The 20,592-nt window shown below is 51.2% G+C and overlaps 3 protein-coding genes across 8 annotated transcripts; all 3 read right to left on the reverse strand.

Moving 5' to 3' along the window:
• Positions 1-32: 32 nt before the first annotated feature.
• On the reverse strand, positions 33-2,236 carry TMEM179B (transmembrane protein 179B). Its single transcript, XM_027532333.1, has 5 exons — positions 2,106-2,236; positions 1,081-1,268; positions 866-997; positions 616-694; positions 33-373 (listed from the first exon to the last, which is right to left on the reverse strand). The coding sequence occupies exons 1-5, from the start codon at positions 2,199-2,201 to the stop codon at positions 212-214; spliced, it is 657 nt and encodes a 218-aa protein (XP_027388134.1). The 5' UTR covers positions 2,202-2,236; the 3' UTR covers positions 33-211.
• On the reverse strand, positions 33-14,097 carry TAF6L (TATA-box binding protein associated factor 6 like). Of its 6 annotated transcripts, none has more exons than XM_027532323.1 (16): positions 12,233-14,097; positions 11,444-11,500; positions 9,353-9,512; positions 8,936-9,022; positions 8,122-8,272; positions 7,945-7,995; positions 7,288-7,382; positions 5,956-6,030; positions 5,595-5,815; positions 5,161-5,293; positions 3,214-3,342; positions 2,069-3,107; positions 1,081-1,268; positions 866-997; positions 616-694; positions 33-373 (listed from the first exon to the last, which is right to left on the reverse strand). In XM_027532323.1, the coding sequence occupies exons 2-12, from the start codon at positions 11,449-11,451 to the stop codon at positions 2,337-2,339; spliced, it is 1,881 nt and encodes a 626-aa protein (XP_027388124.1). In that variant the 5' UTR covers positions 11,452-11,500; positions 12,233-14,097; the 3' UTR covers positions 33-373; positions 616-694; positions 866-997; positions 1,081-1,268; positions 2,069-2,336. The 6 variants fall into 6 exon arrangements, with proteins under 6 accessions (XP_027388124.1, XP_027388122.1, XP_027388123.1 ...); XM_027532321.1 differs by having other exon boundaries at positions 11,444-11,503; XM_027532322.1 differs by lacking the exon at positions 12,233-14,097 and adding an exon at positions 12,029-12,224.
• A 1,098-nt stretch (positions 14,098-15,195) lies between these two features.
• On the reverse strand, positions 15,196-18,496 carry POLR2G (RNA polymerase II subunit G). The gene is made up of 8 exons (XM_027532274.1): positions 18,385-18,496; positions 18,143-18,252; positions 16,771-16,930; positions 16,189-16,239; positions 16,017-16,082; positions 15,842-15,913; positions 15,618-15,651; positions 15,196-15,412 (listed from the first exon to the last, which is right to left on the reverse strand). The coding sequence occupies exons 1-8, from the start codon at positions 18,394-18,396 to the stop codon at positions 15,399-15,401; spliced, it is 519 nt and encodes a 172-aa protein (XP_027388075.1). The 5' UTR covers positions 18,397-18,496; the 3' UTR covers positions 15,196-15,398.
• Positions 18,497-20,592: the final 2,096 nt, after the last annotated feature.

The raw sequence follows: 20,592 nt of genomic DNA on the forward strand, positions 1-20,592 counted from the left end.
CAGTGCTTTACACCAAGAACTCAGTACTGAGATGAGTTAAGAAAGTAATATAATACTGGTACAAAAACAGCTGTAGGAAGAGAGGTGTCATCACGGTTCCCTCCTGGAGGGAAAACTAAGGCTCCCCACATAATCAAAGCCATGTTGGGGCAAGAGGATTACAGGCACTTGGGCATGGAGTCTGGCTGCAGAAGTACTCTTTGGTTAGTCTTCAGGAATGGGAAAGGCGTGGCCCAACAAGACCATCTGTCTCAGAGCTCCACTCAGGGTCCCCCCTCTGCAGAGGCCGGGATGGGGTGGCTTCAGACTTCCACTGCACAACCTGGAGCACCAAGACCAAACACCACAATACCAGATTCACCCAAGAAGAAGTCTGTGGGAGACAGGACAGGAATGTGAGGACTGGGCCCATCTTGAATCCAGTTCCACCCACATACCACTCAGCTGTGCACTGTCAGGCTGTCAAGCCTTTAGCTCCTCAGCCCCTCACCGGTGGACCAAGCTCAGAGTACACTGGTGAGCCCTCTTAAAACTACAGATGGTATTATACGATTCGTTACACGAATCTGTGTATCCCTCAGTCTCTACCCAGCCTTTCATATCCCAGGACCTCACTTCAGCATTATGTAGGTTGGAGTAAAACTGCACAGCGGTTCCAGGGGGTATCCATGAAGTTTTCTGGGCATCAGAGCAGCTGTGAGGTCAAAGAGACAAGTCGTGAGAAAGGGGAGATATACCCTAAATAGCCTTTCACTCCAGTGCCCTTTTGAGATGAGCATTGACGAGGATGTAAAAAGTGCAGTATGGGATACTCTGCAGAGGGAAGGTAGACAGCCCCAGCCAGACTCCCTCCCTTTCCCATTACCTAGTCATGTTCAGGGAGATGATGGATTTGCACAGGGAACTCGTGCCAAATCGAAGGATACAGGCACACACTAAGACCAGGAAGATGGCTATGGCTGAGGTGGCCAGTGCAAAGCGGAGCCCGATAGGGCCTCTAGGAGGAGGGAGAGAATATGCCTTGTGGTTCAAGTGGGACACCTCCCACCTCAACCCCTGATCCTCAGAGCCGGCAGTCACCTGTGGGAGCCCTCGATGCAGCTGGTGTAGACCCAGAAGAACAGAAGCAGCAGACAGTAGAGGGCCAGGAGGCCCGAGGCCCCCGCCACAAAGGAGCAGAGGGATGGGGCCGTGGGTCGGGACAAGACCAGAGAGGAGCCGTTCAGGGCGGCCACGCCATACAGAGGACAGCTGCCCCTGAAAGAGCCCTGTGGAGAGAAGTTGTTGAGTCCTAGATTTCAGCTCTGAATGCAAGTTCATGGCAGGTGTTGGGGATAATCTAGACCAGGGCCACCCTAAGGAGTTTTTTGTGTATTACTGTCAGTTCCTGTTTCTGGGCCAGTAGATGAGTGGGTCTGGTGGGGAAATGAAATCTACAGAGGCCAGAAGGATGAGGAAATCGGCAGTGGTTATAAAATACAATGAGCTTCAGAGATGCCTCACAAGTTCTGGTCTCCCCTTGTACAGAAATTCTAAAGTAGAACCAAAACTTACCTAACCTTCGGCCATCTCCGATGTTTTCTAACCTATAAAATAGGTGTAATAGTGCCTACTTACAGGGGTCAAACGAGCCTGTTTATTAACATGATTGCCTGGCTAAACACTCAGCTAAACTATTCGCTTCTGCTACATCACTGGTTTGCCATATGACACGCTGCGTTGCAACCATTCAGTAGTTTGCTCATTTCTACTACACTATGTTTTCTTTGAGTGGCTCAGCACAATAGTGTCTGATTTAAAGGGGCCTGGTCCAACTTGTTTTACAGCCAGGGTGAGGTTATGCAGCAGGAATTACCCGGCGGGGCTATATCTGCTGTTAGACACCCCCAAGGACTCGTTCCTTTTGCGAGGTAATAATCTATGAGATGTATCCACGGAGCGTCATTAGCGCCGATGCAGCATCTCCGCCGGCGACCGGCCTCACCTGGGCGACTAGCTCCGAGGAGCTGCGCGCCGGGCCGGACAGCAGCAGCCTCTCCGGTTCAGGGTGTACCTGTTCCCCGCTTACCCAACCTGACGGCCGGCCCCGTACCGCAACCGCACACCTGGGTCCGGGTCAGCGCCGCGGCCGCCACGGCTCCGCATAAGAAGGCGGTAGCGAAGAACGCGAGTTCGACGCGCTGCAACCAGGGCAGCGCCATGACTTGCCCAACACCAGAAAGCGCCGCCGCAGGAGCCAACTAACCAAGCCCCGCCTCATCCGGCGCGACCCACGAGCACGGAAACGTCATTTCCGGGCGCGGGATTTATTTACAGAGGCGAAGGCGAGAGCCGCGTCAAAGCGGCAGGTACAGCGAGTAGTCCGAGAGCGCCCAGCGGCGGGCCGGACGGCTGGTGCGGCCGATCATGGGCAGCTTCTGCACGTAACGGGAGGCCGGGCTGGGCCCGTACGGCGCGGGGAAGGCTGTCTGGAAGAGGCGCCCGCGGCATCGCCTCCCTGCTTGTCGCCCAGCGATGATGAAACGGAAGTAAGGGGCACCGCGCAGGGCGAAACGGCTCTTCTGGAAGACGTCGCGGGTGCCGGTGCCTGGGCCCTGCTGCCGAGGTGCTCCCCGCGCCCGGTGCACGCGGGGCAGCGGCCTGCTCTCAGAGGCGGCGGGCGCAGAGGCTGACGGGGGGCCGCCGCCCCGGGGGCTCTCGTCGCCCTGCGGGCTGACCATGGCGTTGGCTGTCAGCTGCGGCATCTTCCGCACCGAGTCCGGGGCGGTCGCCGGTTCCTTCTTGTCCCCGGGCGGCCGCGGGGCCGTGGGCGCTGGTTGACCCGTGCCAAAGCGAGTGGCCAAGCTGTCACCGAAGAAGGCGTAGAGCTCCCGGTAGATGTCCGCCAGGGTCACCGAAGGGGAAGGATCCTCTGGCCCCACGCCTCCAAGAGCCATTGGGAGACCAGACCCAAAACCTGGCTCTGCGCTGCCCCCGGAGGGAGACTCCTGCAGGAGAAGGCTGTCCCAGGGCAGGTCGTCAGAGCGCTGGCACCCCCTGCTGCCTGGCCCACCCTTGTTAGGCTCTGCTGCCTGGGCCTTCATCTTCAGGAGTCGCTCTACGGCCACCTGTAAGAGCAGAGGGACTAGGATACAAGGAACCTGGGCCTAGTATTCTAAAGTAAGCCAGCTGAGCTGATGCAGGAAGGAGAGGCTGGAAAGGGCTGGCACTCACCAGAATGGCTCCATAGACTTTGTGCCCATCTGCTTTAACCTGGGCATTCGATACTGAATAATCGTCAAGCACAGCCTGCAGATTTGTCCAGTAAGTGGACAGATGTGGGTACAAGACTCTCTCTACTGCCTGGATGGGAGAAAAGAATGCAGTGAATGCCTCTTTTGCTCATTGCTTACCAAGTACCATTTCCTCTTTTAGTAGATAAATCTACTTTTATCTCTGGTTCTCGACAGGGCTGAATCCTAAATTCCCTGCTTGGCATATTCAGCCAGCATTTATTTGGAACCTCCTGAATGCCCAAGCCTTAATTAAGCAACGGGAATAAAGATCAGGTACAAAGACAGACAAACAATATAAAGTGACCCCACGATCACGGACATGTGCTGAGGGCTGAAGGGTGCAAGTAATGCCCCTTGCTAACTGAGAAATTTAGCTGCCACCTGCTACATTCCAGTTACCGTCCTGGCTTACGTGTAAACTGGAACTCAGTTCAAACCACTTGCACAAAAACAAACAACAGCTCAGAGACCTGGACTCTAATTATGTAATTTTAAATCCTGTGATTAATTTGGGGGAAAGCAATTAAGACTTCAAGTTCCTAGAAAAATATAACTTAATATTGACTCAAGAAATCTGAAAACTCAAATAATTCTGTAACTATTAGTTAAAAATACAACCACAAAACAGCATGCCAGAATTTACAAAGTCAGCCTACAGACATTCAAGGAACAGAGTGTCTCAATAAAACATAGTTAAACTTAAAAATATAAAGTATAAAAAATACTTCCTCTCCACCTTATTCTATAAAACCACTATAACCCTGATACTAAAACCATATGAGAAGAGTACATGATTAATTTCATTCATACAGATAAATCATTTAAATCTAACTATATAAAAAATATATTCCAATAAAAGTTTTGCATTTTTTAAAGACTATACCATTACTAAAGTGAGTTTATCCTAGAAATGTAAAGATAGTTTACTATTAGAAAATCTGTGTGGGGAATTCCTGGTGGTCCAGTGGTTAGGACTCAGCACTTTCACTGCTGGGGCAGGGGTTCAATCCCCTGGTTGGGAATTAAGATCCCACAAGCTGTGTGACACAGCCAAAAAAAAGAAAACCTATATATACAATTAACAACATTAACAGATAAAACAGGAAAACCTTAGAATCAATTAAAAAGATACAGAAAGTGCATTTGATAAAATTAACATAAATTAATAATTAAGAATATAATTCCCCTAACCTGAGAAAGGTATCTACAAACACACGAAGTAAACGTCAGCCTAAATAGGTTATTGTTAGTACTTTTTTTTAAAAATTGGAAATGAGTCAAGAACGCCCAATATCAACATATTTAAAATTATATTAGTGGTCCTAGCAATAAAATAAAAAATTACTAGGTTTGGGAATTCTCTGGTGGTCCAGTGGTTAGGACCCTGCACTTTCACAGCCAAGGGCTCAGGTTCCAACCCTGATTGGGGAACTAAGATCCCACAAGCCATGTGGGATGCCAAAAAAGGAAAAGGAATTTTAAAAAATAAGGCATTAGGTTTAAAAAAGACAAAGCTATCATTATTTGTACAGGGTATGATTACCTTAAAAGCCCAAAAAAATCTACAGTTAAAAATGATAGTTTAATGAAGTAGCTGAATCAATACACGAATCAGAATCTATACACCAATATAGAAATTGGTGTATCTATACACCAATAAGAAATACCATGAAAAGACATTGCAACAGTATCAAAGCATAGCAAGAATCTAGCAGTAAACCAGTTATTTTGAGGTTCTCTTCAGGGAAAATTACAGAAGGATCCTGAAAGACAGTGAAAAACCTAAAAAATGGAGAAAGAGGACACATTCATGGACAAGAAAGATTATTTTTCTAACTATAAACGGGAGCTCTTATAGTTCTGTGAGAAAAGCCAGGGTCCTCACCTTCCAGCCAAGAGCATGCAGGCCCACCACAGCCCCGTAGTGAGAGCAGAGAGGCCTCACAGGATCCGCCAAGACTTTCTGCAGGGAGAGCAGGATCTGCTGATAGAGGCCATTTACAAGGTCCCCATAAGTCCTGTGGGAGCAACACTGAGTCAGGGCAACGAGGCAGAGCACGCAGGAAGGTGCACGTGCACGGCACGCCGGGTAGTGAACGAGGCCGCTGGGCCCAGGGCCTGAGGGCTGATGGACCAAACCCCTGGCGTCTCTGTCCCCGTTTATAAAACCCCAAGCACAACAACCTGGAAGAGCAGAGGGAAGACACTCCCAGCGCCTCAACCTGTGGCCTTAAAGCCAGAGTTTCACCCCACCTCCCACCCCAAGCCACAGCTCTGCCACGGTCCCGCCCTTGACCAGCACTAGGCCCAGGTGGCTACCAGAAGATGTGGCTCAGTAGGAGGGCAGCGCCATCCCGCAGCGTCCAGTGGTCATTCAGCGGGTTGATGGAGGCAGCCAGTGGCTCCAGGACACAGTAGAGGACGCTGCCCACCAGGGAGCGGACATAGGGTACCAGGCAGAGGTGTGGGTTCCGAACCAGGCTCCGCGCCACTTGCAAGAGCCGGTGCAGCTGCTCCAGGTCGTGGCTTACAGATTTCACCTGTTGGGAGAAGGCGGCTGCTTGGGGGGGCATAAAGGTGCAGAGAGCCTGCTAGTCTGGTGGCGCCTGCCGTGAGCCCTACAGCCTGTGGCATCATCGCCTCCCCACAGATCCGCCCCTGCCGCAGCCTGGTCACTTACCCCGCTGACCACGTACACAAAGTATGGCAGGAGCGCTGCGATCTTGGAGTTGGTCTGCAGGTCGTGGAGAGCAATCTGAAACAGAAGGGGCCACGCTGCCCTGGTCCACCCACCCCAAGTATAAACTGATACCTCTTTAAAGGAAAACTTGGCACCTATGTATTATTAACATTTTAAATATTCATACTTTGACTCAGCAATGCCACTTCTACAAATTTAACCCACTCTAAACAAAACCCACTCACACACATATCCACACATAACACTGTCTATAATAATAAAAAGCTGAATATAACCTAAGCCTGGCGTCCATGCAGTCGCAAAGAGTAGGACACGACTGAGTGACTGAACTGAACTGAATATAACCTAAATGTCCAACATATTTTCAACTAAATAAAGCAGTTATTCTAAAACCAGATGTTTAGTTTAATACCACTTCAATTGACAGCAGACTATGACAGTTTATACATAGGAAAAAAATGTGAGTGGGTGGTTCTACACAATTTCTACTTTGTATGTCTTACAGTACTTCTATAATAAGCATATGCTGGTATTACTTTTATAAGCAGAAAAAAATAAGAGTCAGTGAGTAAGACCATCTTAGCCGGAACCTCCACCACCTGTGCCCTCCCAGCTCCTCTGGCACTGTGAAAGCAGAGAACAGCTCAAGTGGAAGGAGCCCAGCTCCCAGGCCCAGGCCCAGCCACATGCACTGTGTCTGAGGACGAGCAGCAGACTTCCTAAGGCAGGAGAGTGCAGTAACAACAGTCTCTGCAAGGGAAATAAGAGCAGCATCCAGACATGGAAGATGTAAACCCCTCAAACAGAGGGGCCACGTGGCCAAGACCACCAAACCAGCCCTCCTCTGCCTCTGGCGTTAGAGTCCTGGCACAGACAGTGTCCAGCGGGGCCCTGTGGGGCCCTAGAGGGCTGGTATGATGTCTAACTGGCACCCTCACCAGGCTCCCTCTACTTCCTCTCAAGGCCAGACAGATGAAATGTGCAAGGTGGATGCCCCACGTGGCTCCAGGTCAACAGACACCCCAAAGAAAGGGCTCTGGATTACGGTGTAGGGGCACTGACCACCTGTGCCGTCCCCACACTCCACAGGACCCTGCAGAGCTGCCCATTCCCTAAGGAACAGGGTTCCTACTGGGGCAGGAAGGGGAGCAGTGCTGGAGAAGGGCCAGTTGCAGAGCACCACGCCCCCCACCAAGAGCAGCTTCCACCCAGATCAGCCAGCCTGCAGAGAACAGGAAGCAGGCCTCTGAAGGAATTCCATGGGGATTTGAGGGTTGAACTTTATGCTTCAATTCAGGCCCGCTTGCTCACTTTCATCAGCTGTGGATCATCCCCCAGCACAGCCCGAGTCACTTGCTGGTAGTACTTGAGAAGGTCATCAGTCAGTGAAGACACAGCACTAGGCACTGTGAGAGGGTGGGCAGAAGGTGGTCAGGGTGCAGCCCAGCCCTCTCCCAGCCTCCCTGCCTGCTCCCCACCCCCAACAACCCCCATCGCCATAAAGAGCCCGTTCAGACAGAAGGACTCTCAGAACACAGAGCCATCAGCCTCTCTGAGCAGCCTGCTCACCCTGTCCTTGCAAGCTCTCCACAGCCCAGCTCCGCATGCTGCCTCCCACCTGTGTTCTGCCCAGCAGACTCCTGCTTAGTCCCCAAGGTCCAAGTTCATAAGCCTCAGGCTCTGTAAGCTCCATTCAGCAGACCCTGGAAGTGTGACACCTCAGGGACCCCAGAAAGCTGCTCAAACTTCTGCACTAACATCCAACACGGCGTCATGATTGGTTACAGGCCTGGGATCCCATCTCCAACTCTGAGGCCTCTGGGCAGGGATCAGTGCCCACTTAGGACTGGCACCAGGCAGGCACCGGAAAATACTTGTCAGATGAGGCCTCAAAGGGGTAGCGGCACCCCCTCAGTCCTACGGGAGGAAAGTCCAAGCAGAGAGCCCGTTCCCCGTACTACCCATTACCTGATCCTTGAGGGGCCAAGTTCCCTTTGCCGTCTAGGTAGGAGACGTGAACTACAACCAGAGCAGAGAGATGGGTCAGCCCGAGATTCTGCCCTTGCCCCATCCACCCACCAGGCCATCACCATTCCTCCAACGACCCAGCTCCTGTCCCCGCCCCGTGGAGGACCCCCCGGTCACCTCTCAGGGCTGTCTCAGCACAGCCTTTGGGGATGTTGGTGGCCAGGGCCAGCTCCACCAGGTTCACCTCTCGGTCCTCGGGGAAGTAGAGCTCACCCTCCCTGGCTGGGCGCAGGGGCAGCACCTCCTGAGATCCATAACCGCACACGGCCTGAGTGAAGAGAGGATTGGGGAGCAGGCTGAATCTGGGGAGGTAAGTGGGGTGCTACCGGCCAGGGCCCAGAGCCTATGTTTGTGGGGAGTCCAGAGGCCCTGAGCAGAGGGGGATGCCTGGGACTCCAGGCTTCTCACTGGGAACTTGGCTGCAGCACCAGTGCTCAGAGTCAAGGAACAGAACGTGGTCCCTCCTCACGGAGCTGCATGGACCCTGAACCCCACCCTCAGGCTGCTGATCCTCCTCACAGAGACCAGCTCTGAAAACGCTCCTCTCTTCTAAACGTGATCTTCTTCCCTGGACCCCCTGCCCAGGAACGACCATGCAGGATGTTCTGACACCCACGCCCGTGAACAGGCTGCTCCCTCACCCAGAATGGCCTCTTCTTGCAACTGAATCTAATCCCGGCCTCCTTTGCAGGTTCAGTTCAAGTGCCAGCTCTTCCAAGAAGCCTTCCCTAGCCCCTGGGCCTCCGTGGCCACCTCTGCCTCTCTGAACGCCTGGCCCTGGGGGGCTGGGCGCAATACCTGTGCTGCGGTGGCTGTGACCTTCCCTCGTGTGTGCGCTGGGCCTTCACGTCTCACTGTGTGGCCAGCCCTGAGTCGGGCATGTAGGCAGGCTCGTGCCAGCTGAGCCCTCTGCAGCCTGTGCCCAACTCACCTCCACACTGCTCCATCGGAGCGCCCTGTTGAAATCCTCGACGGTCAGCTTCCGCCGTTTGGTGTGTTTCATGAATTGAGAGCTATTCTGTGAGGGAAGGAACAGAGTCAGACGACAGGGAGCAGGGGGTGGCAAACAACTCCCAATGTCACATGCCCTCTCTGTGACTCAGTTTCTCACATGGGGGATGTGATGATGAACCCGTCGGGCCTGCCCAGCGGGGCTGTGGTGAGGGGCACAAGAGGATGCTCAGCAGGCGCCTGGTTCGCTGGAAGCCCAGCTGCCTAGGAGGCCCTGGAGAGGACAGGGACCGCCTCCACTGTATTCAGAGCACGAAGGAGGGACCTGACAGATACTAGCTGAATAAACCCCTGGGGAGAGGGCAGTCCCAGGGAGGGACAAGGAGGGGGAGTGTACCTGGGTGGCCTCTCTGAGTCGGTAGCACACGTCCTCTGCGAGCAGGGCCGCCACCTCATCGCTCAGCTCCAGGCCTGTGCTCTCTGCCATGAGCCGGACGGACTCCCGAGGGATCTCCACGAAGCGCCGCTCTTCTCGCTCCGACATGGCCCCGATGGAGCTGGGGGTGGGAAAGGAGGTGGGAAAGGGCAGCCCAGTCTCCCTCTGAGCCCGGGAGCCTGACTGAAGGCCCTCCAAACCAATCTTGTTGCTCTTGTTCCAGAATCCTTGAACCAAGAACCTCATCTGAGTGTCCAGGTGAGGAAACTAAGGCTCAGAGCAAGAAACAGACTTGAGCTGGGTCAGAGGGCAGAAGGCAGTGATAGCAGACAGCAGTGATGTCTGAGAAAGTGCCTGGCCTTCGGAGCACAGAACTGGGTCCCAGCCCTGCTCCACCACTTTCAATGCAAACCAGGCTGAGACTTGCCCCAGTCTGAGGTCTGGTAAAACAGTGGCAATGACCCCTGCCCTCCCTAACACACAGTGTTGCTATGAGGATGAGATGAGATGATGTAGGAGGAACTCAAGGGCCAGAACGCTACACAAATGGAAGACGTTACAATCGTTAATTATAAACAAAAACTTTTGTCTTCTTCTGGATCTGTGCAACAGCCACCAGTACTAAATACTGATGAAAAGACTACTTTTACCCTGAGAGTTCCTTGCTCAGAAGTCTTCAATAATTTTCCAGGACTCATAAAAGGAAAGTCCCAACTCTCTGGCTCAACATAATGGGATTGGTCCTGAATCCGCAGAGCTCATCGAGCTGATCTATCCTCCCAGGAAGGCCACCTCGTGGCTTCCAGCCTGCCTTGTACCTCACCGCTGGCGCTCAGGCTGGCCCACCCTCCTCCTATTCCAAGCCCCCATGCCCTCCTCTTTCCTAAGGCAGATCCAGTCTGTCCTTTGAGGTCTTCCTGCCCCTATGCCATCTGGGACAGTCAGGCTTTCAGTAGTTTAGCTTTTTGCCCGTGTCTGGTCTTCCCCAATGTGGCTGAGAGGCTTAGAGCAGGAACCTGCTCTTCTGTTCACGGGATATGGCAGAATAAGAACCAAAAAAACCAGCAGCTGGTGACGGACTCCAACAACACACGCCACAGTTACATGGCTGGCCAACATGGGCCAAAGTGAGACAATACCACCACAGCAGCGAGGTCCCAGTTTCAGTGACCCGCCCAGGTTCTGCCCCAGCACTCCTCTCTGACAAGGCCCAGTGGGTCACCAGTGACCTCCAGGTCCCTAAATCCAGTGGGTACCCTACCTGGCCTCCCTGCAGCATTTCTCCCAACGGCTCCTCATTGCCTTTAGAATAAAACAAACCTGTGCCATGGCTCCAAGGCCCCACATGTGTGCCTACATCTCCAAATATCTCTTTCCACTCTTGCTTATGTTCTGCATTCCTGTAGCCTGTTTCCTCATAAACACCTTATTTCAGGATGTTCACACACTGTTTCCTGGACTTAGAACACTCTCCTCCTCTACCCCAACCCCTTTGTCCAGTGAACTCCTAGGCCTTCCTTCAGATCTCAGTCTCAAATGTCGCTTGCTGGGGGCTTCCCCGGTGAGTCAGTGGTAAAAAATTCGCCTGCCAATGCAGGAGACATGGGTGTGATCCCTGGTCCGCGAAGACTCTACATGCTGCAGAGCAACTAAGCCTGTGCACCACAACTACAGAGCCTGAGATCTAGGGCCCACAAGCCGCAGCTACCGAAGCCCGTGAGCCCTAGAGCCTGTGCTCTGCCACAAGAGAAGCCACCGTAACGAGATGCCCATGCACAGCTAGAGAGTAGCCGCTGCTTGCCACAACTAAAGAAAAGCCCATGCAGCAAGGAAGACCTAGCACAGTCAAATAAATAAATGACTACTTTTAAAATTTAAAAGAAAAGTCACTTGCTCAGAGAGTCTTTTCAGACCCTCACCGTGTGCCATGACTTTATTTTCCAAAGCAGTTATCCTTTTGTAATTATATACCTGTGCAACATTTTGATTAACATCTACCTCCCCAGTAGACTGTAAGCTCCATGCTGGCAAGGATCATGCCTTTTTGCTCACCTTTGCATCCCCAGCGTCAGGCACGGTGTCTGCACATAACACACCCTCAGTAAACACCTGCTGAAAAAATGAGCGCACAATCGCTATTTTTCTCAGTATATACTATGCCTGAAGCTTTGAGCTACGTGCTTTATATGGCTTACACCTCATTTTGTCTGGATTAACAATGAGAGAGGTATTAAATAAACACTGTGTCTATTTCACAGCCAAGGAAATCAGAGCTGAGTGGTTACATGTTAAATGATTTTCCCAAGATCATCTGGCCAGCACTACCTAGGTAAGGGAGCAAGAACTCAACTCTCATTCTAATCATGAGGAGCGGCGGACTGTGTGGGAAACACGGCCTGGATTCCCAGTCCAGAGACTTGGCGTTGGAGACCCGCCAATGGCCGTGTTAACCTTCTTTCTCCACCTGTAAAGTAGGAGCAGCAAGTCCTGCCCGCGGAAGGCGCCAAGGAAGTTTCCCTATTACGTGCCCACATTACACCCCCCAAAGTCCGGCTCTGACCAAGGTCTCCAGTTCCTCAACCTCCTCTCCACATCCTCAGCCACTAGCCACACCGGTAAGGAGGCGTGGGAACTGACCTCCGCCGGCCTCCGTGAAGCGCATCCTCCCACCCGGCCGCGCTTCATCCCAGCTCGAGAGGTGGGGGGGCAGGGAGGAGGAGGTCAGAGGTTACCGAACTTGGGTCACATGGTCGGCGAAGGGGGCGGGCCCCCAGCGGAGCGGGCGCCCAGGCCGGTTAGCGCACAACCTGCAGCGGGACGGCTCTGTGAGGGCTTGCTCACCTGATGGCTCAGGGACGGCGAAGGCGGCTACCAAGAGGGCGGTGGCGGTGACTGCGGCGGCGGTAGCTGCGGCAATGACCCCTCTCACCCTGCTCGTACTAATTCCCTCTCTCGGCGATCAGGCCCCGCCCTCCACGAACACAGCCAATCGATGAGCGCCTTCAGGAATTCCTGCCCACAAAGAAGCTGCCCACTACTCGATTGGCCACCGTGATGGCTCTGCAGAAGGCTCGGTCAAGTCAGAGGTCACGTGATATGGAAGACTCGCGCCTCTTAAAGCAACAGCACTTCGGTGTTTTGTGGGGTGTGTAATGGTTCAATCTACGTTTTAATAAACATGTTCTCGAGGAAACCATCTCCATTCCTTTGTCTACTCCTGAGTTTCAGAGCACTTGCATTTACGCGAGTCTTTGACGCTTTAGACTTTGGCGTCTGCCTTAGTTTTGCTGGCTGCTCCGTGGGGTTCAACTTAACTCTCCAACATCACCTGCCACTTCCCCTTCCCCAAGGTTGAACCGGAATCTCAGTAGGCATTGTCTGCTGGCAGAAGGGTCTTCTGACTGGGCTAAACACACCACGTGCGAGCTCCAGACTCCAGGGCTCTGCCGATTCGGGCACCCTAGCTCGTATCCTCCCCACTTCTGTCCTGTAAGCCCTCACCTACCTCACAGACTTCCTTGACCATCTTACACTGACACACTTCTCTGAACCTGGGCAGTTCTCAGTTGAAAAGCAGTGAGCTTAGTGAGTAAAGGGTATTTGGAGTCATAGCAAAAGGAGTTCAAACTTTGATACTGCTTTTGGGCAAATTACCTAACCACATTTACGTATCTACAAAATGGAGTAAGAATACCCATCTCACAAGGTTACTGTAGATTAAGAGACAATGTAGACTGAGCTTTGGTAGTGAACTTTCACTCACATCACGAGGCAAACAGTGAATTAATCATTTTATGTTCATCCAAGATGGGACCATTTGCAATGAGCTGTTTATTAAAGGAGCTTTCTGCAGGGGAGCATGAATGTACACAACCTCACCCTTCCCCCCTCTCAGGGTTAGATGCTGCTGCCTCTAGACAGGAAGATCCTGAGACCGGAGGAGCCGGAGCCCAGAAAGCCAGGTGGATGGGACTGGGGTTGCCATAGCAACACTACCTAAGGAGACTGACACCCTGCTGAAACTCCTCCAGTCATACTCAGAATGACATATGATGTAATCTCAGGACTGTGCTTGGTCCCTAGAGTGTCTTGCCCACTTATGCATGAAAGGAAGAACTCCGAAGTTCTGAGTCTGAGATCAGATCTCCTGTTTGTTGGCAGGCCTCCTTGCAAAGGTGTTATTGGTAGGGACAGCCTTTGGTAACCTTGGCAGCATGAGACAATGAAGAGAGGAAGGCCCAGAGGCCTGCAGGACGCAGTGAAGCACCATCCAAGCTGTCTGGGGCTGATTTGCCTCCAGCTTGAGTCAAGGCAGGGGCCAGGGAAAGGAGTAAATCACCTGGCCACAGCTGGGAGAAAGGTGGCTCCCTCTCACTCCCCAGCTACCCAATGCCTGGCAAGAAGAGTTATGATGGTTTTACACTATTAAAAAAAAAACAGCTCCACTACTCACTAGCTTTGTGACCTTAAGCATGTTAGTTCATCTATTTTATCGCCTGTCAAGTGGGATGACAAAACATTACACTGAACTGTTGAGAAAATTCAATAATGTATGTAAAGGATTGAATATATTACCAGGCGCATACTCCTGTCACTATTAAGCCTGGGATCGCTTTAAGAGGTTGTAACTTCCTGAGAATTCCCTGATGATCCAGTGGTTAAGACTCCACACTTGAGGATTTCACTGGTGGTCCACTGGCTAAGACTCTGCACTCCCTATGCAGTGGGTCCAGGTTCGATCCCTGGTCAGGGAACTAGATCCCACATGGTGCAATTAAGACCCAGTACAGACAAATAAATTAATTTTTTGTTTAAAAGACACCACATCACTTTCATTGCTGACAGCTCAGGTTAAATCCCTGGTTGGGGAAGACGGCCACTTGCACATACGATCTCTGACACAGAGCAGCAACGCTCTGACATACCATCCAAAGAGGGTTGTATGACCATATTACAATAAGGAAACATAAGGTCACCCAGCTAGGACTAAAACCCAGTTCTGTATCAACCCAAATACTGTGTTTTCTACTACACAGCTCTGCTTCTTAAGGAAGTCAAGGAAAGCTTAAGAAAACAAAAAGTGACTGAGATTTGATGGATTACTAGGAAACAAGCAGGTAGGTTTGGAAAAGGCATTCCAAGTTAGGCAAATAGTATTGCCAAGACATAGCATCGAGGGAGGGTGGTGTGTTTCTTCAATCTTCTTCTTTTGCATATTTTTGTTGTGTTATCCCAATGAGATTATGAGCCCTTGCATATGTTCAGTTAGTATATTAATTGATTAGTAAACAAAGGCTATTGTTTATGTGCCCATCCTAAGGACTGGGACCCCACAATCTGTATCATTACTGTTCTATTATTCACCTCCGCCAACCCTACTGTCTCCTCTTCCCCCTCCCCAGCTACAATCTTGGTTATTTTAAAAGCTGAGAAGAGGGCAAATTCTCTGAAACTAGACCGGGGCCCTAGACTAGAGTAGCTCTAACGATACAACCATTTGCTGAAAACCAAAGACCCAACAAACTCTGGGAGACAGTGAAGGACAGGGAAGCCTGGCAAGCAGCAGTCCATGGGGTTGCAAAGAGTCGAACATGACGAAGCGACTGTACAACAACAACCCAACACTACAGCCTTACCTTCAGTGAGGTCAACTTGAGACCTTGGCAAGAGGGTCAGTCAGATCCCCTGGTGGCTGAGGCTAGTTAAGGCATCAGGCCTAGAAAAGAGGGGCTAGCAAGCCACTGGCCCTCCAGCCTTTTTACAAAATGAGTTGTTCTTACCAAAGAAAGGAGAGGACACTTCCATGAAAATCAAGGACCTTTTATGGTTAGAACACACAGTCAAAAATCTGGGAGTGGCTGCTAAGCCATAGGAAGAGCCAGGTGTCTTCTGAGGGCAAGGAACCCTCCTTGCCTCCCGATAGCAGCCAGACTGGGCCTCTGGACACCATGGGAAGTGTGACAGTCACACCTCCTAGACAGGGACCAAACAAGGTGGGTCATGGTGCTCAGCTCACAAGCCCTGCCGAGAACAGAAAAAGCACAGTGCTTAGACCCAGAGCTCGGGACAGCCCTAACCATGCACTTCTCATTCCAGGGGGCAAGTGTCCTTGGTCTTCCAAGCAGACAACATGAGAGTTTCTTTCATCAGTGGCTCAGGCATCAAATTCCATATTCACCTCCTGTGCCCACACACCCCTCCTCCAGACAACAACCCTGGCACTCACCCAGGTAATCATCCATCAGGGAGCCGATAGCAAACTGCAGGAGGAAAGAAAAATGGAAATGAAGCCAAAGCAAGCAGAGTGCTCTCCTCTAACCCTCAGCCCCAGGCCTTCTGCCCACCCATCTCTTCTTCCTGGCAGGAGAGCACAAAATCCCCAGGAACTCTGAATAGGAAGAATGCAACAGCTCGGCCTGGTATGAGCACGGTGGCAGTCAGGAGACTCACAATGTCATTCTTGTCCACACGGGTCCCCACAATCTTCAAGCGGATCTCATCATCCTGCTGAATCACAATGTCCTGGGGAGGAGGGAACAGTACATTCAGAAACCCCCAGGCCTATACCCTCCCTCAGAGTGGCTCATTCCCTTGGCCCTCTCACCAATTTCTTCTGCCCACTCACCTCATCCATCGTTTTGTAACACGGTGGGTTGGAGTTAGGATCAAATTCCATCTCTGATGGGATGGACTGAAAGTAAGGTCAAACTGGGTAAGAGCACTTGAAAAGGATGCTTCAGTAGATTCTCACGAGTACAGGTCTCCTCCTTAGACCCACCCAGCGTGCCTAGACTTACATGTCGAGAGATGAAGCAGGACATGGGCCCGATTTCTGTGAAGAGTCCAACCTAGAAGGGAAAAGAGAGACCTTGCTTTTTCTTTTGTCCCCCAAAGTCTCCTAAGCCTCCCATCTTTATCTGGTTCCTAACAATATTCTTCATGTTTTGAAACCACTGTGAAGTTTGTTGTGTGTTTGTTTTCCCAAGCTTTCATTTTAAGCTAAGGAAGTATAGTGGTAAACAGCTAAGACCTAGAACTTGTCATTCTGGGCTTTGAACACTTGTTGGACACATGACTGTGGCCAGGAGACTCAACTTCTCCAAGCTTCAGCACGGAGATAAAAGCACTCATTTCAGAGTCATTCCGAGACTTTGCACACCACCTGGCCCACAATGGAGGCTACTCCTGTTTTGACTCACTATTGACTTACACGCCCCTGAGTGAGGCAGGGCAAGATTACCATACTATTTGACAGGTGAGGAAACTTGAAGCATAGAGAAGTGATTTGACCAAAGACACAGAATTTGACCAAAGTGGGACCCATCCCAGATCTTCTAAAAGAGGGACCTTCCCACTACCTCCCCTGTGGATGGTCTTACCTTGTTGACCTGAGTGACCACCGCATCCACGACCTCCCCTTTAAAGGGCCGGAAAACAATGGCCTTGTACTTAACCGGATAAAGGACAAAGCCTCGGCCTGGCTGGATCACACCAGCACCGATATTGTCGATGGTAGTGACGGCAATTACAAAGCCATACCTGCAAGGAGGCAGAGAAACTGAAAGGCACTGTGTGTGGAAGGCCTCTGAAACCATCTGCCACGGCAGGGCTTCCCTGGTGGTCCAGTGGTTAAGAAGTCCCCTGCCAATTCAGGGGACGCAAGTTCAATTCCTGGTCCGGGAAGATTCCACACAGCACAGAAAAGCTAAGCCAGTGTGCTGCAACTACTAAGCACAAGCCCTAGAGCCCGTGTGCCTCAACAAGAGAAGCTACCACAATGAGAAGCCCACACACGGCAACTGAGCCCCACTTGCTGCAACTACAGAAAGCCCGTGCAGCAACAAAGACCCAGCGCAGCCAGGAAAAAAAATACAAAAAAGCATCTACTGCAAGAGTCACTGACCCTGGAGGTAAAGGGGGAGCACAAAGGGGGAGTAGTTGGCCCCCTGGCCCCAGGAGAGCTTAATGATCAAGAGAGAAGACAGGACAATCAGCAGCAGCTATAATGCCAAACGCTGCTCTCATAATTTCACAGTGTCCAAAAGAGCTGCAGTCCTTAATCTCAATCTTGGTGATGTCTCAGAATCACCTGGGAGAAACTTATTAAAATGCCTGTTCCTGGGCTGGTCCCCAGTCTTGATGCTGTAGGGATGAGATAAGGCTCAGGAACCTGTATGTTCAAAAAACACCTCAGCTTACTCTGATGCTGGATACCTGAGTACTCTATAGCCCTGCTCCTCCCCCCTCATTTACTTAACCTGTGCGGAGCTCCTCTGTGCAGAGCCCAGAAATGGTCAAGTCTCAGTCCTCTTCCTTCCTCCCGCTAACTCTCAATCTGCCTTATCCTGCCCATTCATTCAACAAACTTTTAGTGAGGCCCAAGATGTACCATGCCAGGTCTCTGGGTATGAGGGATAAAGAAAAACCAGCTCCACAAGGGCTGACCTCATTTTGTCTTTTTCACTGCATTGTTCCCAGGGCCCAGTACAGGGCCCTGGCACACAGCTGGAGCTTCAGAAATGTTTGCTGAGTTAATGACAAATGTTGGCTGAACAAAGGAAGTTGTTACGGAGCTTCCCAGAGGGCACCGTAGGAACCCAAAGCAGGAAGCAGCTAACTGCCTGGGAGGGTGAGAGAGTTTGCCAGGGTAGGTAGCAGAAGCTTTCACGGTGTGTAGGCGCTGGGAAGGGGATGCAGGCATAGAAAGCCGGGTGCGCAGTGCTTAAGCGGTAGGGAGGGTGCGACACTCACTTGCCGGTGCAGGTCCCCTCCACCTCGGTGAAGAGCTTTTGTTTCACCGTGTTGAGCAGGTTAGGGCCGAAGTATCGCGGGTGCAGAAGAATCTCGTGCTCCAGGGAGATCTGTGGGGAAAGTGGAATGGATTCGGGCAAGGAGCGGGAGGAATATGAGGCAAGAAGCCGCCCCTAGTCCCGGCCTTCTGCTTCGCTCCTCCTCTTGACCCTGCCCTCGCCGCCACCCGGTGCCCTGCTCACGTGGTAAAACATCTTCCAGGAGGAGGCTGAACAGGAGCGGGGTCTACGGCTTCACGAGCAGCAGAGCCTACACACCGACCGGAAATACAGCAACTTCTCCAACCCCGTTTCCGGGCCTGTCCCGAAAAGTGGGCGGGACTCACAGCCTCCGCGGGTTCCCATTGGGCTTCGCTGTCGTGGGCGGGGAAACCCATGAGGCTCCTCCCCTCCGTCCAGCCGTCAAAGTGCCCAACTCCCTTAAGCGTAACAGTATCTCGGATAGATTAGATGCTTAGCAAATACCTTTAAAAGGAATTAATTAATGAGAGATCGCATAAATAAAGCGCTTTAGTAAAGTCTATTCATTCTGCAAAGAGTTGAAGACTGCTTTCACATAGCAAGCATAGTAAGAAGCTATCCTTATCTCAATTAATCTATACAGCAACCCTACCCGACAGGCTTTGTTATTACTTTCATTTACAAATAAGATCCCAGGCTCAGAAGGGTGAGGTCACTCAGGGTCGGGATTCAAATTCAACATGCCTGACTCCAAGGCTCTTGCATATTCAGGCATTTATTACCGGGCTCTAATAGTTTAGAGTTGAAACCGGCCTAGTCAGAGCCCAGAAGGCAGCGCCCCCTCCCGGTGTGAAAAGAACCTCAAGTCACTGCTCTCCTCTAACCACCCTCCCTCGCCCCCTTACACACAAAGGCCTGTAGAACGGGTAAGCAAGCCTTGCCTGTTCCGTCAACTCTACCCCTACTTTTGCAGATAGTCCCTTTATTAAACTCAGCACGAGAATGAGCATGTAGTCTGTGGGCTGCTGAGGCTCGGATTGATAAAAGGGCCATGCGAAGAGAAACAGAAACACCATGAGACCCGCCCCTATGACAAAGGCTCAGCAAGGACTGCTGGTTCTAAAGCGACAGTCCCTGTGGTCTTGAACAAACCCGCCTGTTGCCTGAGCAAGTTTTAGTATATTGTAAGCAAGAAAGCCTGATTTCATTAGAGCTGTCACACACCGGTTTCCATTGATGCTGCCCATTTCCTAGAACGACTGAGGTCATTGGTCAGCTGCTCAGACTCCATGGGGATCCCCTCCACCTGAGACAGCACAAGGAAGCAGACAGCAGATCAAAGGGCAGGGCCTCAACAGCCTCAACTCCCTCCTTCCCTCTTTTGAAACCAGCCTCCCCGCAAGAGCAATGGTGTGGTGTGCTGGAGACCCTTACAAAAGCCAACTGTTAGTATTTCAGGCACTTTGCAAGCCAGTCGTTAAACACAGCTGTTATGAAGAATTTAGTTGTCTTAACTTACAATTAAATGAATTATACTAAAGAAGGCAAAGACGTAGATGAAACAAGTTTGCTATGCTATGCTATGCTAAGTCACTTCAGTCGTGTCCGACTCTGTGCGACCCCATAGACGGCAGCCCACCAGGCTCCCCCGTCCCTGGGATTCTCCAGGCAAGAACACTGGAATGGGTTGCCATTTCCTTCTCCAATGCATGAAAGTGAAAAGTGAAAGTGAAGTCACTCAGTCGTGTCCGACTCTTAGCGACCCCATGGATTGCAGCCTAACAGGCTCCTCCGTCCATGGGATTTTCCAAGCAAGAGTACTGGAGTGGGGTGCCATTGCCTTCTCCGTAGCAATATATTAATAATCGTTGAAGACAGATGATGGATAATGGTGGTTTCTTACACTTTCTTCCTTCTACTTTTCTGTGTTTGAAATTGTTCATAATAAAAAGTTTGAAACAAGACAAAAGTAACTGTGATATTTACAATAAAAACACCAACACATATATACTTGGTCTTCTTCCCCATTTCTGTCACAGAACTCCTAAAACCCTTGGAATTGCCTAAATGATAAAATGATAAAGATATCTTGATATTCATAACAAACCTCTTTCAACTACACCTGAGTTTATATCAGTGAAGTGAATTTTGGAAAGCACCTAAGCCAGGAGATAGAACCAAGTGCTGACCTGGCTAATGAATTAATCAACCCTGCCAGTGTAATGAAAATCTCCATAAAACCAAGTGGATGTGGTTCAGAGAGTCTAGGGTTGGTGGAGACCTGGAGAACTGGGAAGACTAGTGAGTTTGGACGGAGTATGGGAGCTCCACGCCCTTTTCCCAGTCAGAAGCACAGGTGACAGCCCGACTTACAATTGCCATTGGAAGGAGAGGGCAGTCTTGTAGGGCTGAGCTCTTAACATGTGGAAA

Source organism: Bos indicus x Bos taurus, chromosome 29, assembly GCF_003369695.1.
Source record: "Bos indicus x Bos taurus breed Angus x Brahman F1 hybrid chromosome 29, Bos_hybrid_MaternalHap_v2.0, whole genome shotgun sequence".
Taxonomy (NCBI): Eukaryota; Metazoa; Chordata; class Mammalia; order Artiodactyla; family Bovidae; genus Bos; species Bos indicus x Bos taurus.

Bases quoted from the DNA above. Each gene is read 5' to 3' on its own strand.
- POLR2G (XM_027532274.1), bottom strand. The intron at 15,914-16,016 runs GTGAGTGGGCAG...CCTCCTCCCCAG, and splicing joins GTTACAAAACGATGGATGAG to GACATTGTGATTCAGCAGGA. The intron at 15,652-15,841 runs GTGAGTCTCCTG...TTCCTCCTGCAG, and splicing joins GTGTGGACAAGAATGACATT to TTTGCTATCGGCTCCCTGAT.
- TAF6L (XM_027532323.1), bottom strand. The intron at 9,023-9,352 runs GTACACTCCCCC...CTTCCCTCACAG, and splicing joins GACTCAGAGAGGCCACCCAG to AATAGCTCTCAATTCATGAA. The intron at 8,273-8,935 runs GTGAGTTGGGCA...CTCTTCACTCAG, and splicing joins TCCGATGGAGCAGTGTGGAG to GCCGTGTGCGGTTATGGATC.
- TMEM179B (XM_027532333.1), bottom strand. From the start codon at position 2,201: ATGGCGCTGCCCTGGTTGCAGCGCGTCGAACTCGCGTTCTTCGCTACC. The intron at 1,269-2,105 runs GTGTGCGGTTGC...TTCTCTCCACAG, and splicing joins CGGCGCTGACCCGGACCCAG to GGCTCTTTCAGGGGCAGCTG. The intron at 695-865 runs GTAATGGGAAAG...TTGACCTCACAG, and splicing joins ATCTCCCTGAACATGACTAG to CTGCTCTGATGCCCAGAAAA.